The sequence below is a fragment of the Fusarium flagelliforme genome (assembly GCF_020744385.1).
Source record: "Fusarium flagelliforme strain FIESC 12 MPI-CAGE-AA-0113 chromosome Unknown B0J16scaffold_5, whole genome shotgun sequence".
In the NCBI taxonomy this organism is placed as follows: domain Eukaryota; kingdom Fungi; phylum Ascomycota; class Sordariomycetes; order Hypocreales; family Nectriaceae; genus Fusarium; species Fusarium flagelliforme.
Genome location: NW_025763507.1, coordinates 3,695,257 through 3,709,342, shown reverse-complemented (window position 1 = coordinate 3,709,342; position 14,086 = coordinate 3,695,257). Strand labels below are relative to the sequence as shown.

The 14,086-nt window shown below is 47.6% G+C and overlaps 5 protein-coding genes and 1 non-coding gene across 6 annotated transcripts; 5 read left to right on the top strand and 1 right to left on the bottom strand.

Moving 5' to 3' along the window:
* The first annotated feature begins 203 nt into the window (after positions 1-203).
* Positions 204-5,118, top strand: B0J16DRAFT_307866 (uncharacterized protein). The gene is made up of 6 exons (XM_046124850.1): positions 204-454; positions 500-1,466; positions 1,515-1,976; positions 2,023-2,399; positions 2,790-3,574; positions 3,792-5,118. The coding sequence occupies exons 1-6, from the start codon at positions 314-316 to the stop codon at positions 5,074-5,076; spliced, it is 4,017 nt and encodes a 1,338-aa protein (XP_045981984.1). The 5' UTR covers positions 204-313; the 3' UTR covers positions 5,077-5,118.
* An 825-nt stretch (positions 5,119-5,943) lies between these two features.
* On the top strand, positions 5,944-6,659 carry B0J16DRAFT_386621 (complex I intermediate-associated protein 30-domain-containing protein; the record flags this gene model as incomplete). Its single annotated transcript, XM_046131585.1, has 2 exons — positions 5,944-6,476; positions 6,524-6,659. The coding sequence occupies 2 exons, from the start codon at positions 5,944-5,946 to the stop codon at positions 6,657-6,659; spliced, it is 669 nt and encodes a 222-aa protein (XP_045981983.1).
* A 2,473-nt stretch (positions 6,660-9,132) lies between these two features.
* B0J16DRAFT_165114 (uncharacterized protein) lies at positions 9,133-10,938 on the top strand. The gene is made up of 4 exons (XM_046122298.1): positions 9,133-9,650; positions 9,704-9,808; positions 9,863-10,257; positions 10,308-10,938. The coding sequence occupies exons 1-4, from the start codon at positions 9,501-9,503 to the stop codon at positions 10,861-10,863; spliced, it is 1,206 nt and encodes a 401-aa protein (XP_045981982.1). The 5' UTR covers positions 9,133-9,500; the 3' UTR covers positions 10,864-10,938.
* Positions 10,939-11,094: 156 nt separating this feature from the next.
* B0J16DRAFT_290150 (S-adenosyl-L-methionine-dependent methyltransferase) lies at positions 11,095-11,896 on the top strand. Its single transcript, XM_046124238.1, has 3 exons — positions 11,095-11,311; positions 11,358-11,624; positions 11,674-11,896. The coding sequence occupies exons 1-3, from the start codon at positions 11,108-11,110 to the stop codon at positions 11,848-11,850; spliced, it is 648 nt and encodes a 215-aa protein (XP_045981981.1). The 5' UTR covers positions 11,095-11,107; the 3' UTR covers positions 11,851-11,896.
* A 13-nt stretch (positions 11,897-11,909) lies between these two features.
* On the bottom strand, positions 11,910-13,227 carry B0J16DRAFT_386618 (uncharacterized protein; the record flags this gene model as incomplete). The annotated part of the gene is made up of 3 exons (XM_046131584.1): positions 11,910-11,937; positions 11,995-12,878; positions 12,934-13,227. The coding sequence occupies 3 exons, from the start codon at positions 13,225-13,227 to the stop codon at positions 11,910-11,912; spliced, it is 1,206 nt and encodes a 401-aa protein (XP_045981980.1).
* Positions 13,228-13,941: 714 nt separating this feature from the next.
* On the top strand, positions 13,942-14,015 carry B0J16DRAFT_t207. The gene has a single exon. It is a non-coding gene; the product is annotated as a tRNA-Val (tRNA).
* Positions 14,016-14,086: the final 71 nt, after the last annotated feature.

Genomic DNA, 14,086 nt, shown 5'->3' with positions numbered 1-14,086 from the left:
AAACCATCTACAGATTACAGTGGACAACTCCAGTAAACGGTGAGACTTTTAGGGCATCAATGCTACCCCGCACCTGCAAATTCGGCAGTCTCGTCTGTAATTGCCGAACCAAAGAAAAGCCCGGAGATTCGGAAGTAGCGCCCGAAATGGGTCTCGTCGTGTCGTCACCTTGATTTTGTAAGTTTTGGTAAGCGTTTGTCAAACCACCATCTCCACTTCCTGTGCATAGACCCAATTCATACTGGTTAAAAACTGCGGGATCCCGGGCGATCAAAGTTGAAGTTCATACCTCATTCTATCTCAGTGTAACATCATGCCTGTATTTCAAGAAACATCCAGCTCAGCCAGGGATCTTAGGATCTTGCCATCGCGAGCGCTGCCTTTGCCTCGCCTTTCTCAAAAGCCTGACTTGGCGAGTACTGATGAGGAACGACGGGAGGTTGTAGTGATAGGCGTGAGTATATCCGACAAGACGAGATATCATAACTGACGTGCATAGGCTGGACCTAGTGGCTTGTTTCTCACTCTACTTCTGGCAAGATACGGTCTCAGGGACTCTTCATTGCTCTGCCTAGACTCTAAGCCAGGCACCTTGAAAGCAGGTCAAGCAGATGGCCTCCAACCACGAACCCTCGAAGTATTCCAAAGCTTGGGAATAGCAAGCGAAATCATCAGCGAAGGATGTCACATGGAAGAAGTCGCATTCTGGAACCCATCCAGCGACGGCGGCATTGAACGAACAAGCTTCACACCAGATGTAAACGTCCCTGCTCGTTTTCCCTTCGAAGTCACAATCCATCAAGGACGCATCGAACGTATTCTTGAGGAGAACCTTCGTCTTCATGCAGGTGATGAGACTATTCGAAGATCACACCGCTTTTTGAAATACAGCGTCGACGAGAGCAATGCTGAGTTTCCCATTGTGGTAAAGTATGAACACGATCTTCCAGATGGTTCGATACAGCAGACTAGCGTTCGAACAAAGTATCTCATCGGCGCAGACGGCGCCCGCTCGAAAGTGCGACAATGCATGGGTCTCAGCCTTGAAGGCGAGACAAGCGATCATATCTGGGGCGTCTGCGATTTTGTAGCCGACACAAACTTTCCCGACATTCGAAACCGCTCAGCAGTTCACTCGAACGCAGGATCTGTCATGATTATCCCTCGTGAACAGATTGCCACGGGCGAGTATCTTACGCGATTATACGTTCAAGTCCCTGGTGAAGTTGAAGCGACACAGGATGCGGGTACTGATAAGAAGTCTGCTGATAAGAAGAGACGAGGCGCTGTTACGCTGGAGTATATCTTTGAGCAGGCAAGAGCTGTGTTTGCGCCTTATGAGATTGGGATTAAACAGGGCACGGAACCGGATTGGTGGGCTGCGTATCAGATTGGGCAGCGAATGGCGCCGAGTTTCTCGGCGAGGACGAATGATGGTTTGGAAAGGGTCTTCATCGTTGGCGATGGTATGTAGCCTGCATGGCCTTTGCCGATCGTCTGCTGACTCTTCATAGCGTGTCACACTCACAGTCCCAAGGCTGGCCAGGGAATGAACGTGTCAATGATGGACTCGTACAACCTAGCCTGGAAACTCGTCCACAGTCTCCACGGTCTAACACCAGCTGGTCCATCAGACGCTGTTCTCGAAACCTTTGCCCCGGAGCGCATGGACGTTGCTCGTCAGCTCATCGAGTTCGACACCAAGTTCTCCCACATGTTCTCCGGTCGCATCGGTTCAGATGACGCTGAATCATCTGGCCTGACGCACGAAGAGTTCCTTCGCGTGTTTAGTGAGGGAAGTGGATTTACTAGTGGCTGTGGGCTGCAGTATAAGCCTAGTAGTCTGGTACAGGGTTCGGATGAGAAGGGCTTGTTCAGAGGGGATCCTTTGTCTGGTGCTTTGACACCGGGAAGAAGACTTCTGGATGTCGAGGTGAAGCGATATGCGGATGCGACGCACCGTCACCTCCAAGATGGTATGTAACCACAACATGATATCAGATGAAGACTAACATGGTACAGAAATGCCACCCACCGGTCGTTACTACTTGACCGTCTTCGCAAGCACCGATTTACTCGATAAGTCTGGCTCATCTCAGTCAGCTCTTCAATCTGCCCTTGAAACAATCAGCAAATTCCCAGAGGGAACCATTAACCTTGTGGTAATCCACCCACTCACCACACGCTTCGAGTGGACTGATATTCCGGTGGGTGTTAAGACACTTGCTGAGATGAGAGTCTACGGTATGGCCAGGAAGGAAGATGCGTATGACATACTGGGTGTGTCGAAGGATGAGGGTGTCGTGGCTGTTGTGAGACCTGATGGTTATGTTGGAATGTTGGCGCCGTTGGTCAAGGCCGGTTTGGCGGAGGATTATCTCCGCGGGTGCTTAGCTACTGTTTGAGACGATCAGCTAGATATAGTGAACAAAAGAAACGTACCAGCTGCTATGGGCGATAAATCTCTCTGCCAGGTCGCATATAAGTCTACTACATATCATAGTGGATATACTCTTCCTCTGCCTGTTTAGGCAAATAACCTATGAAGCTCCAACCGAAAGCTACATAAGCCGAATTTGCGGGCGCAGCAATCCTTCAAAAATCCAACCAGGATGCAAACGAATGAATGCTATGTAAGCTTACCCTTCGGAGACATATCATGTCCGTCGGACATATAAAATACCTACCTTGGCCTTTAAATACTGGCCCTTGAACAGGTTTGCTGGCCATAAATTCCCCTTCTCTTCAGGCCTTACCCAATACTCGTTCCCATCATCATGGCTTCTCAGTGCGCAACACTACCATCAACCCGTAAAATCTCTTACTCCATCCATGGAAAGATCGCAAACGCCCCATGGGTCATTTTATCCAACAGCTTCGGCACAGATACCACCCTCTCTGAACCCGTCGCCCAACGTTTCGCCACTTCGGGCTTTAGAGTGCTCAGCTACGATCATCCCGGCCATGGACAAAGCAGCCCCCTAGCAGATGTCAACAAAGTAGACTTTAAAGAAATGATCGACGACATCGATGATTTACTACACCTTTTAAAAATTGACAATATCCATGCCTGGATCGGTCTGTCCCTTGGAGCAGCAAGTGGGGTCTACATGGCATGCCGTCACCCCAAATTAATCAAACACTTAATCTACTGCGGCTGTCCACCCGCCTCGCTGACCGCGCTGGGTATAATGTCCCCCGAACAAATCGACAAAATGCGCGACGAAGCCGAAAACGACGGAACTACAGCCAATGCAATCCGCCACATGCACTACGGTTGGGCAAGTAAAGAATGGCTTGAAGCCAATCCAGGTCAAGATGCGCGACTTGTACTTGCCAGCTCGACTTTGAGCTTGGATGGTTGGCGCGCGATGATGACGTTGCAGAAGAATGCCAATTTTGATATGAGACCTTTGGTTCCTGACTTGTTGAAGAGTTGTGAGAGTATTATGTTTGTCAAGGGGGAGAATGATTTGAGGATTAATCCCCTAGTTGATATGATGAGTGAGATTGTGATGAGGGAGGGAGCTGAGGGGGTCAAGGTTGTTACTGTACCTGATTCGGGACATGTTATGTTTTTGCAGAATGAGGAATACTTTTGTGATTCTATCATGGATTTCATCTCTTAGTTGTTTTAAGGTTAGCTCCTGTATCCTGGTCATTTATTAATGTATTTCGATGGTATTGTCTTGGCTGTTGGATAAGCCGCTAGCGTGCACCCTTCATGTCAACTTGTCAGATCACGCCCTACCTATCGAAATTCACGGTATTCTTACATACAAATAGCCAAGACATCTTACCACTTTAAATACTTTCAATGTTCAACAATCTGCATTGACATCCAACAACCAAGTAGAGATAATTATGACGAAAACTCAGCACTCTCATTCTGAAACCTGGCCAGACTCAAATGGCTTCTTCGGCCAATTCGGAGGAAACTACTATCCCCCCGAAGCTCACCAAGCCCTCAAAGAGTTAGCAGATAAATATCAAGAACTCCGTCACTCCCCCTCCTTTCTTCAACGGCTCGAAAAAGTCCGCACCGGTCTACAAGGCCGTCCGACACCAATCCATCACCTCGAAAATATTTCACAAGAAATTGGCGGCGCTCAGATCTTTGTCAAAAGAGAAGACCTCAATCATACGGGCGCCCACAAGATTAACCACTGCGTCGGCTTCGCACTTCTCGCTAAAGCAATGGGCAAGACAAAACTCATCGCCGAAACGGGCGCTGGACAACATGGTGTCGCTCTCGCTACTGCTGCTGCATACTTTGGTCTTGAGTGTGAGATTCATATGGGCGCTGTAGATACGGAGAAACAAAAGTCCAATGTTGGTCGGATGCAGATTCTTGGTGCAAAGGTTGTGGCTGCGACTGCTGGACAATCTGCTCTCAAAGAAGCCAGCGACTCAGCTTTCAATGCGTATGTTGAGCAAAGAGCGCATGCGCTGTATGCGATTGGGTCGGCGATTGGACCTCATCCTTTTCCATTGATTGTACGGGACTTCCAATCTGTTATTGGGCGAGAAGCACGAGAGCAATTTCTCGCCATGAAGGCAGGGCTCCCTGAGCACGTTGTGGCTTGTGTCGCTGGTGGTTCTAATGCTATGGGGATGTACTCTGCCTTCATCGACGACACAGACGTTAAATTGCATGCCGTTGAACCACTTGGTAGATCTGAGAAAATAGGCGAGCATGCAGCCACATTATCCTACGGCAAACCGGGAACATTACATGGTGCAAAGACGATTGTGCTTCAGAAGGAAGGTCTACCAGCTTCTGTAACCTCTATAGCTTCTGGGCTTGTTTATCCTGGTATAGGACCTGAGATGGCCATGCTCCACGACGCTGGAAGAATTTCAGTCGCGACGATCGGAGACGATGAAGTTATCAGTACGTTTTTCAGAATGGCTAAGAGCGAGGGGATTATTATTGCTCTTGAGAGTTCACATGCTGTGGCTTATGCTATACGCTTGGCGGCTCAGCGGCCGAAGGGGGAACGTATTCTTGTGAATTTGAGTGGCCGTGGAGATAAAGATGTTGATTATGTACTTGAGAATTATGGGACGGGTTAGGATTGGATAGAGTAGCAGTGGCTTGTATTCAGGTGAAACATGAGATGTCGTCTTACTGATATCCCTTCGTGAGTTTATGCATATTTCCCCATGTTTTGGATCTTTAATATAGGCATGATAATAAGCGCAAGTTAGGGTTAGCCATCAGTGAATCATGTCATCTCCGTTTAAGATTGAGATAGGAAATGTCATCTCCGTCATTCCAGACATGTAACTCAGCCTGGTTGGTGGTTTATGAAGTAGGGCGAATCATCATGCAAGGGAGTTCAATCCAATTCTCCGACAACAGTGGCAGATGCAGTTTTGGGACATTCGTATTACCCAAGAGTTTTCAGCTTTGGGGAAATAAAATTGGATGTTTCTCTGTCAAGAGCTGATGTCCTAGCCATTTTGGAGAATTGAGTTTTAAGCTTACCTCGTATGCCATCCGCATACCAACCCCAGCCATATTTTTACCCTTGCCAAGAAAGTCTTTCACACGCTAATCTTACTGTGTCACATCGCACTCAACGGTTGGCCAACCTCTAGATTTCTGGAAGCCACGGACTCTGTCGTATTTACTCGTACAACCAATTGGACATCGCTGAATAACAAGGGAGGTTGGTGAGACATGTCGCCTAGGTGAATATTGTTTGATTTGATGATGGAAAAGATGGATTATCATGGTCAATTGAGTTTTCGTGGCAGACCGTTGTGGAAGTTAATGTGAGATTGATCTGAGTTTTATCTTGCGACGGAGATTACAAGGCTGAACGTGACAAGAGTCATTTGGGATATATAGCGATGCAGTACCTTCTCTGCAACAGTAAACACTCCAACCCAAAATCATTCAACCTGTATTACCCTTCACTTTAAGATTTGTCGAGAATGCATATCCCAAACATCGCCGTCGCCGCCTTGGCCCTCTTCAGCCCTTGGGACAAATCCATCTGGACAGCCTCAGACGACACCGTCCGCGGCGGTATCAGCCAATCTTACTTTGACGTCCTGGAACCCCACACCCATGAAAACCCCTTCTCCCACACCATCGCCAAGTTCTACGGCCATCTGGACCATGAAACTCTAGGTGGCTCTGGCTTTGCCTCGCAGCGTACTATCGACGGTCTGCCTGTCACTGACCTCACTGGCTACGACCGTCTTCTGCTGGAGATTCCTTACTCTGATGGAAAGATTTACACCATCAACATCCGAGACTCTGGTGACCAGAAGGATGGCAGTACTCTTAACTGGGCTTATGATTTCCAGATCCCTGCTACCAAGGTTTCTGAGGGATTGATTGAGCTTACTCAGGTTGTCATCTACTTCCACGATCTTGTGCCTACCGTTCGTGGTACTGTTCAGAAGGATGCTAAGCCTCTTGATCTTTCCAACATTGTTGGTGCGAGCATCATGATTCGCAGGTATGTACAACGCCTTTTTGAACGGAATAGAGACTCACAGTGTGTAGCTTTGAGACTGTGCAGCAGGGCGACTTTGAGCTTAGAATCAAGTCTGTTACTGCTCTTGGACAGAAGTGTGAGGCGCCCAAGGTTGAGGTTTCTTGTGAGAGCCTTTGTGGAAAGAAGATTGAGATTGCTCACTGAGACTGGTCTGATGACCTTTTTCTACATTTCTATTTCTTAATGCTTTAATTGTATCACGATGGTATTTGTCTTCAGCTGTATATACTTGATAAATCTAAATTAACGTCGTTCTGATGTCAGCTCTGGGAGATCGCCGACGGCTAACCTTTTTGGAAAATGAATTCCTGAAAAATGATCATCACACAGGTAGACGTCACCATGATTCGCAATGAACCCCAAACACGACGAGAAATGATTCCAAGCAACACATTTGATTATAGCTGAGAAACTTCGCACCTTGCATGTAACCCAGTGGCAATTCTCTTACAGTAAGCGTTGAGCTTGGAGTGGAATGACGTGTGGATCGTCAATCATATAGGGTAGCCACCATGAAGAACCCAACTTTTCGTTCCCTGCATCGGAGTCCCGCCAAGAAGGAAGATGGAATTACCGGTGGCAATAAATAATGAATGAACTCAGCTAAAAAGTAAGCGTATTCAGCTTGGTAGATCATATGTGGATAGCAAATCGTTAGAACCATCCGAGCGCAACAAACACCAGACAATTGGATATCAAACGGGGATGAGCTACCCTTATAGCCCTACGGCACGGTTTATAATTGTGATGTGCGATCCCACCGATTTCTGGTTTCAGGCACCGCTTGGCAAGAAAGCCGGAAGTAAGCTCAACCATATCAAGATTCTGCGGTAACCGTTTTCCCGGTATCCATCCAAGCTGATATTAAGCGAATGTGGAGTGGACTTCTTTCAACGCCTGCACTAAGCACAATTGATTCCACCTTTAAAATTGTGTTTCGTCTGTGTGTGTGTCACGTTACAAAACCATGCCATGCCGCCGGCAATTGTAGTCCACGTTATTAGTGTAACGTAGAAGGAATCACGAAGTTTGTGACGTCTGTCAGGCGCCGCTAAATTAACCTGTTTTTAAATCAATCGAGTTTACCCGTCCCGTATCCGTATATCCGCGTTTTAGAAGTTTCAAAAAACAACGCGCCAAGAGGCAATCTACTCTCCGTCCAAGATCAGCGTTGACCCCGGCACCGGAAGACACGGTTCCTAGTAAATCATCGCCACATTCGTCAAAGCGTGATAATGATAGTCCCATAGACGATAAGGTAAAGCGAACTATTCGATCGGCCAACCGTTCGTAGGTGATGAGTGAGCCCTTACGGAAGTCTGTAAAATATCCACTGATCTACGAGCAGGCCTTCAGGATTGGGAGCTGTACGACGAAACTGATCGACATGCAGCGTTACAAACCCACAGGGGTTCGTTAGCTCAGCTCCTGCATGTCCCTGGTAAAAACCCGGCTGTTTGAATCATTGGAATGTGACATGTCGGATTCTCCTGAGTAGCTGAAATTTGAGCCGCAATAGAGCCGCAATTTTTTTTTTTTTAATCTTTGTTGGACATTTGTTTGCGAACAGACGTGCATCTCGATTGGATTGCGGTCGGGCGTTGGGGATAAACTCTCTGGGGTTTAGCCAAAGCCTAATTTCTGCAAGTTATTTTCTGAGCTTATTATGATGGTTAATTGAGGACCCTTTCTCGCAAGGAATGATCCCTGATTTTACAGCGCTGTCACTGAGACATAATCTTCAATCCGTCTTCTTCATGCCGGCACTTGCCCGGCAAGGATCTCTTCCCCTTTTCTAGAAGAAGAAAGCAGAGGTGACAAAATTCTCCTGTGACGTAACTGAGACATAATGTGTATCGATCCAATAAAGTGTTTTGAACCACTAAAGTGTTTTAAACCAAACTATTGGGAAAAAGGAAATATTCCAGGCGAGAGCTGAGAGAACCGAGTCATTCCCATATTGAAGCCGGCGTAGCCTACCTTGGCAAATTGTGGCTTGCAAAAACGTGCGATGCAGTCCAGATCTAGACCCTGTCAAAGATCACCAACCAGAATTACGCTTTGACAGTCATCACGTGAGACTCATCATTATTGAATCGATCAATTTAATGCAGAATAAAAAGCAACCTGTGGATCTGACCTTGAACCCCTGACCCCTATTTCTGTTGTAGATGTGCGACGGAGGCTATTCAATTGAGGCATCTCCCCCGGATATACAAAACTTATTCGGCGAATCATACCATTAGTGCAAGCCATTTTCTGGTTTCATCTCGTGTTTCTAGACTCTTACTGTCAAAAATCCTTCCCGTCGTCTACCAAAGTCTAAATCCTCTTCGGTGCGCCGCCGGCCACGACATGTCTGGGCTTGACAGGCTTGGCTAGAGTGGGAAAGAATTTTCCATGGCGACATTACTTTGCCCCATGTGGCCAAACTGCTCCGTCAGTCCGAGAATCTTTACTCCTTTCGGCGACGAAACATGCGCTAGGCCAGGATATGGCGTATGAGATTAGCGTCCCGTAGTGCTGGAATAGTAACACTTTTGGGTGTCGTGAGTGGTTGATTTACTGAGATGACTCGGTGATGCTGACTCGGACCAGGTATTCTCAGTCATTTGATGTGGTATCGCTCACAATCCGTAGTTAGATCGTTTCTGAAGCAAAGATCGGTTGTCGCCATGATAGGTTTAGTAACGAAGGGCCACTTCCCCTGCAGGCTCCATCCTTTCTAGATGGGCTCCGCTGATAGTCGATTATTCCCCGTTGGTACGCCTCGTCCGACACTCCACACATGAGGCTATCCTGGTCTGGACGCATTTCCGGAGTCCGTGGCGAAACGGGGAGCCACTTTCATGCTTCCTCATATATAGCTCGACCTGATTTCTTCCCCCACTGAGTAAAGTCCACTCGTTCCCCTGCTGTCTTGTCTCGCCTCGTCTTGTCCCGACTTTCTGGTTCAAACCTTCTCATCCACAATTTCACTACATCATGGCGATTGAGACTCGGGCGGCCGAGATTGCTGGGACCGCATACGCGTTCTTAATTCTTTCGACTATCGCGACATGTCTACGAGTCTATTGTCGTGGTTTTGTCATCAAGGCTTTTGCCATGGATGATTGGTTTGCTGTCATCGCCCAGGTATGCGCGTCATGACCGATTTTCGTACTGGTGCCACTGCTAACAACGATAAGTTCATGTTTATCGTTTACGGAGCATACTGTATCACAGGTGTTCACTATGGAACTGGTCTTCATGTCAAGGACATGGAGCCAGGCCATGTGACAAAGGCCATGCAGGTACGTAGCAGATGGAATTCAAGTGTGAAAAGACACTGACATTTCTCTTTCTAGATGTGGTGGACATGCGAACCTACATACGTCCTAGCCAACATGGCCCTCAAAGCCAGTATCGCCATCTTCCTGCTGCGAATCTGTGTCACCCGAACACACAGAATGATCATCTACATCGCTACCGGTGTGACTGAGCTTTACAGCTTGTTTTTCTTCCTGCTCTTCATCCTGCAGTGCCGACCTACATCTCTCTTCTGGCTTCGAGTGACTGCCAACCCTCCTGCTGGAAGCTGCCTCGATGCTACAATCGTTGCCAACGTTTTCTACGGTTACTCGGCTATCAGTTGTGCTTCTGATTGGACATACTCTATCCTTCCCATGTTCCTCGTCTGGAAGCTGCAGATGAGCAAGAGAACAAAAATCTCTGTTGTTGCTATCTTGGCTGCTGGTGCCATGTAGGTTTAACTCTGTACAAGATCCTGAAATATACTGACAATTATCACAGTGCTTCCAGTGCGACCATCATCCGATTCCCCTACCTCAACTCCCTGACCGATATCGACGACTTCCTATACTCCACCTCCGATGTTGCTATCTGGTCATCCGTCGAGACTGGTCTCGGTATCACTGCCTCGGCCGTTGCTACCCTCCGACCCCTCCTCCGCAACTTCCTCGGCCAAGGATCCTCTGCCGAAGGTGCAGGAAATTCTGCCCGCCCCTGGCAAAGAACCGGTGGCAGCAACCACCCCACCGGCGGCTACCTCCGCAGCACAGGTCCCAACGGCGAGGAAGCTTTCGATCTTCACGACACTAGCAGCAAGCGCATTGGCGTCACAACCATCATCGACCACGGTGACGATTCTAAGGGTAGTGACAGTGGATTCAAGCGAAGCAGCCGATCTGATGAGTCTGACTCTGTTGCTGAGCTTCGTGATTGGAACACCAGTGACTCAGATCTTGCTGGTACTGCTGATAAGAATGGTCAGCAAAGACCAGAGAAGGGTTGGAACGTCTTGGTTAAGAAGACTGTTACACAAACAAGAGGGTCTGACATGGCATAATTCGACATTGACGTTACGTTACTATATTTTACTTATCTAATCTAATATTACTATACTTTGAGCAATACAATACCCCTTCAGTAATAATCTCTCTTGCCATGTAACATCTCACTAATTAATGCCTATCTCATACTGTCTTCATTGTCACCGCCCACCGGTAAATCACGTGACGGGTTTATTCTCAGTGGTCAATCTTAACAAATTTTCATATCGCACAGAAAGGTCTCATCACCACTACATCACCATGACAATCGAAGAAGATCAACAGCTCAGCAACTCAGAATACTGGGACAGTCGCTACGTCACCTCGAACGGCGATGATCCCACCCACGAATGGTTTCGTTCATTCGATCATCTCCTTCCATTCCTGTCAAAGAATCTCCTCGAGCAACCAGGTCGCACAGCGCAGGACAACCCGAAAATTCTTCATTTAGGTTCAGGCGATAGCGTAAGTGACCTGTCGTTTTTTTTCCCCTCATACTGACCGTTTTCAGGTTGTCCCTGCTGAGCTCGCCGGGCGCGGCTACAAAGACCAGCTATGCGTTGATTTCTCCCCTGTGGTGGTCGATCTCATGACAGAACGACACAAAGATATTCCCGGAATCGAGTGGCAAAGAGTCGACGTTCGTGATATGCCGTCAGTCACCCCTGGCTCTATCGACGTAGCCTTTGACAAGGGTACTCTAGATGCCATGATCTACGGTAGCCCTTGGAGTCCGCCCGATGAAGTGAAGGACAACACCAGCAAATATCTGAAGGAGGTACGTAGAACAAACGTTGTGGTGGCGATGAAATGCTAACGCTGTCTAGGTGCACCGTGCGATGAAAGACGATGGAGTTTTTCTTTACATCACCTTTAGACAGCCTCATTTTATGAAATTGCTGCTTAACCCGGATAATATCTGGGATATGGAGATGGAGGTTTTGGGTGGAGGAGGAATGTTGGATTATTATGGATATGTTATCAGAAAGTCCAAGCCTCAATAAATCAATGAAAGTTTGAAACCCAATCATCTCCTCCACTCCTTGTTCAACAGCGTCAATTCCTAGCATCTACCCTGGGGAACGGAGCCTCTAGAAATAAATATTAGCTTCGAGCATCACTGTAAAGGGCAGCATTTGTAGACTTACTCAACGTACCAGCCCTCAAACCAGGACTTACCACCTTTAGGACAATTCTGAACAAGATGATGTAACATCCCCTCGCAAACAGAAGGTTCAAGCGAAGCGCCACTACCAAAATCATTACGGCCCAGCCACCGAATTGCATGAGCGCCAATGGGCGTGTTAAAGCAACCAGACTTGACTTGACCAGGCTGATAACCGTAGCTACCATCAGTGTTATCCTTCCCATCGCACCACTGCTTTACAGCTTCCCGGGCAGCTTGGTAATTGTCACCCCATGCCCAACCGTCGTTGAAACACTGAAGCGTTGTGGGAGGTTTGTATCCTTGGGGACGGACACAGACGTTGGAATTAGCCCAGAGTCCAACGCAGCCGTTGGTGATTGATGTGTGCCACTCTTCAAGTCTGCTAGGTGCGATACCGTATTTTGCGGCGATCCAAGCGCATGTTTGGCCCTTTTCGACGTAATGGAACTTTTCGCAATTTTTGATCATGCCGCCTTGGGTTGGTGAAGGAGTGACAACGCCATTATCTGGGCTGGTGGGTGAAGGTGTAGGTGTACCCCCACCAATGACGCCGATGCATACATAAACATTGGCCCATATGCCTGTGCAGTCGGATCCAACCCCGGGATTCCATTTCTTGATATCATCTTCGGCGATACCATACTTGGCAGCGATTGCGTTGCACAACTGACCGCTTTCTACCTTGTGGAATCTGTTGCAGGTTTTTACCATGCCAGATTGAATAGGTGTAGGTGTTTCAATAACAGGTGGAGCAGTAGTAGTCGGTGATGGTTTGGTCGTGGTTTGGGGAGGGGCTTCTGGGCCTTCGATACAATAGGATCGACCGGTAATGTAGTTGCCACAATCCTTTGTCAGTGATGGGTTCTAAACGCATTTGTCAATAAGTCTGTGCAGTACTGTATGGACCATCAATAGGTACCCATCGCAGCCAGCTTTCAAGGCTGATCTTGAAAGATTTAGGCATATCTTTGCAAGCAATTGAGCCATCGTTATCCCACCAGAATTGGCATTGGGCGTCGGGATCGTGTGGCATATTTGGATCAACGTCCATCAAGCCCACAGTTGCATCTGACTGGCTTGGATCGGAAGATGCAGCTGTGCCACTGTTGGTGTACTGGGTAACACTGCCATATGGTACAGCACTCGCATGTTGTGTCCCTAGAAGAACCGCGACGCCAGTAAAGATGTTGGGGAGGAAGGACGTAGACTTCATGTTGCAGAAAGATCGAGCCTCAAACTCTGAAGTGGTTTAAGATGCTGCCCGTGTATAAAGAGGTGTTTCGAGCTGGGTAGGCCTGGCTTTTATACATCATGATTCCGTACAGACTACAGACTACAGAGTCGAGTAATAAGCCGTATCTATCGCAGATGAGAGGGACTTTCCAAGATCAAAGATAGAGGCCCGTACGAGCATTGCAAATTGGGACATAAAATTCAATCACCACCATAGTCATAAACTCACGGCTCCAATGCTAACCAGGGTCAAAATGCATTATGACTATTTAATTTACGACGGATAGGTGTACCACAATTATCGCGATTAGAGCAATCAAGGTTTGCAAAATTCTATATCCTGGGCAAGCTGGGCATTCTGAGGTGAGATACCAAGTTTGGAGACTTTCTTCGATTATGCGCGATAAAAGCGTTCGCATGACCCGATGCAGGAACATGGATACGCCAGAATAGGAAGGTCTTTCTGACCAACTCCGCGGCTCTGAGACAATATTCGGATTGCTGCAGACCTTTTGAGACATTATATAAGGAGTGATCGCCTACATCATGATATGTCCCGTAGAAACTCTTGCTCCGAGACAATCCCGGGGTTCAACTGACCTCGTATATGCAGCTTATCTCACCATTTGAAGCACTATGTCACTCATCAAGTCTTGTTTTCAAATTGAAGTTGATCTAGCATCAAAAAAAGCTTGGTACTGTGGTCTAGTTGGTCATGACATCTCGTTAACACCGAGAAGGTCCCCGGTTCGAGCCCGGGCAGAACCTCACTTTTTGGCTTTTGGCCTCTCGATTACTGTATCGCCATCATGAAAAAGAATGCAGTTTGGCAACACCTA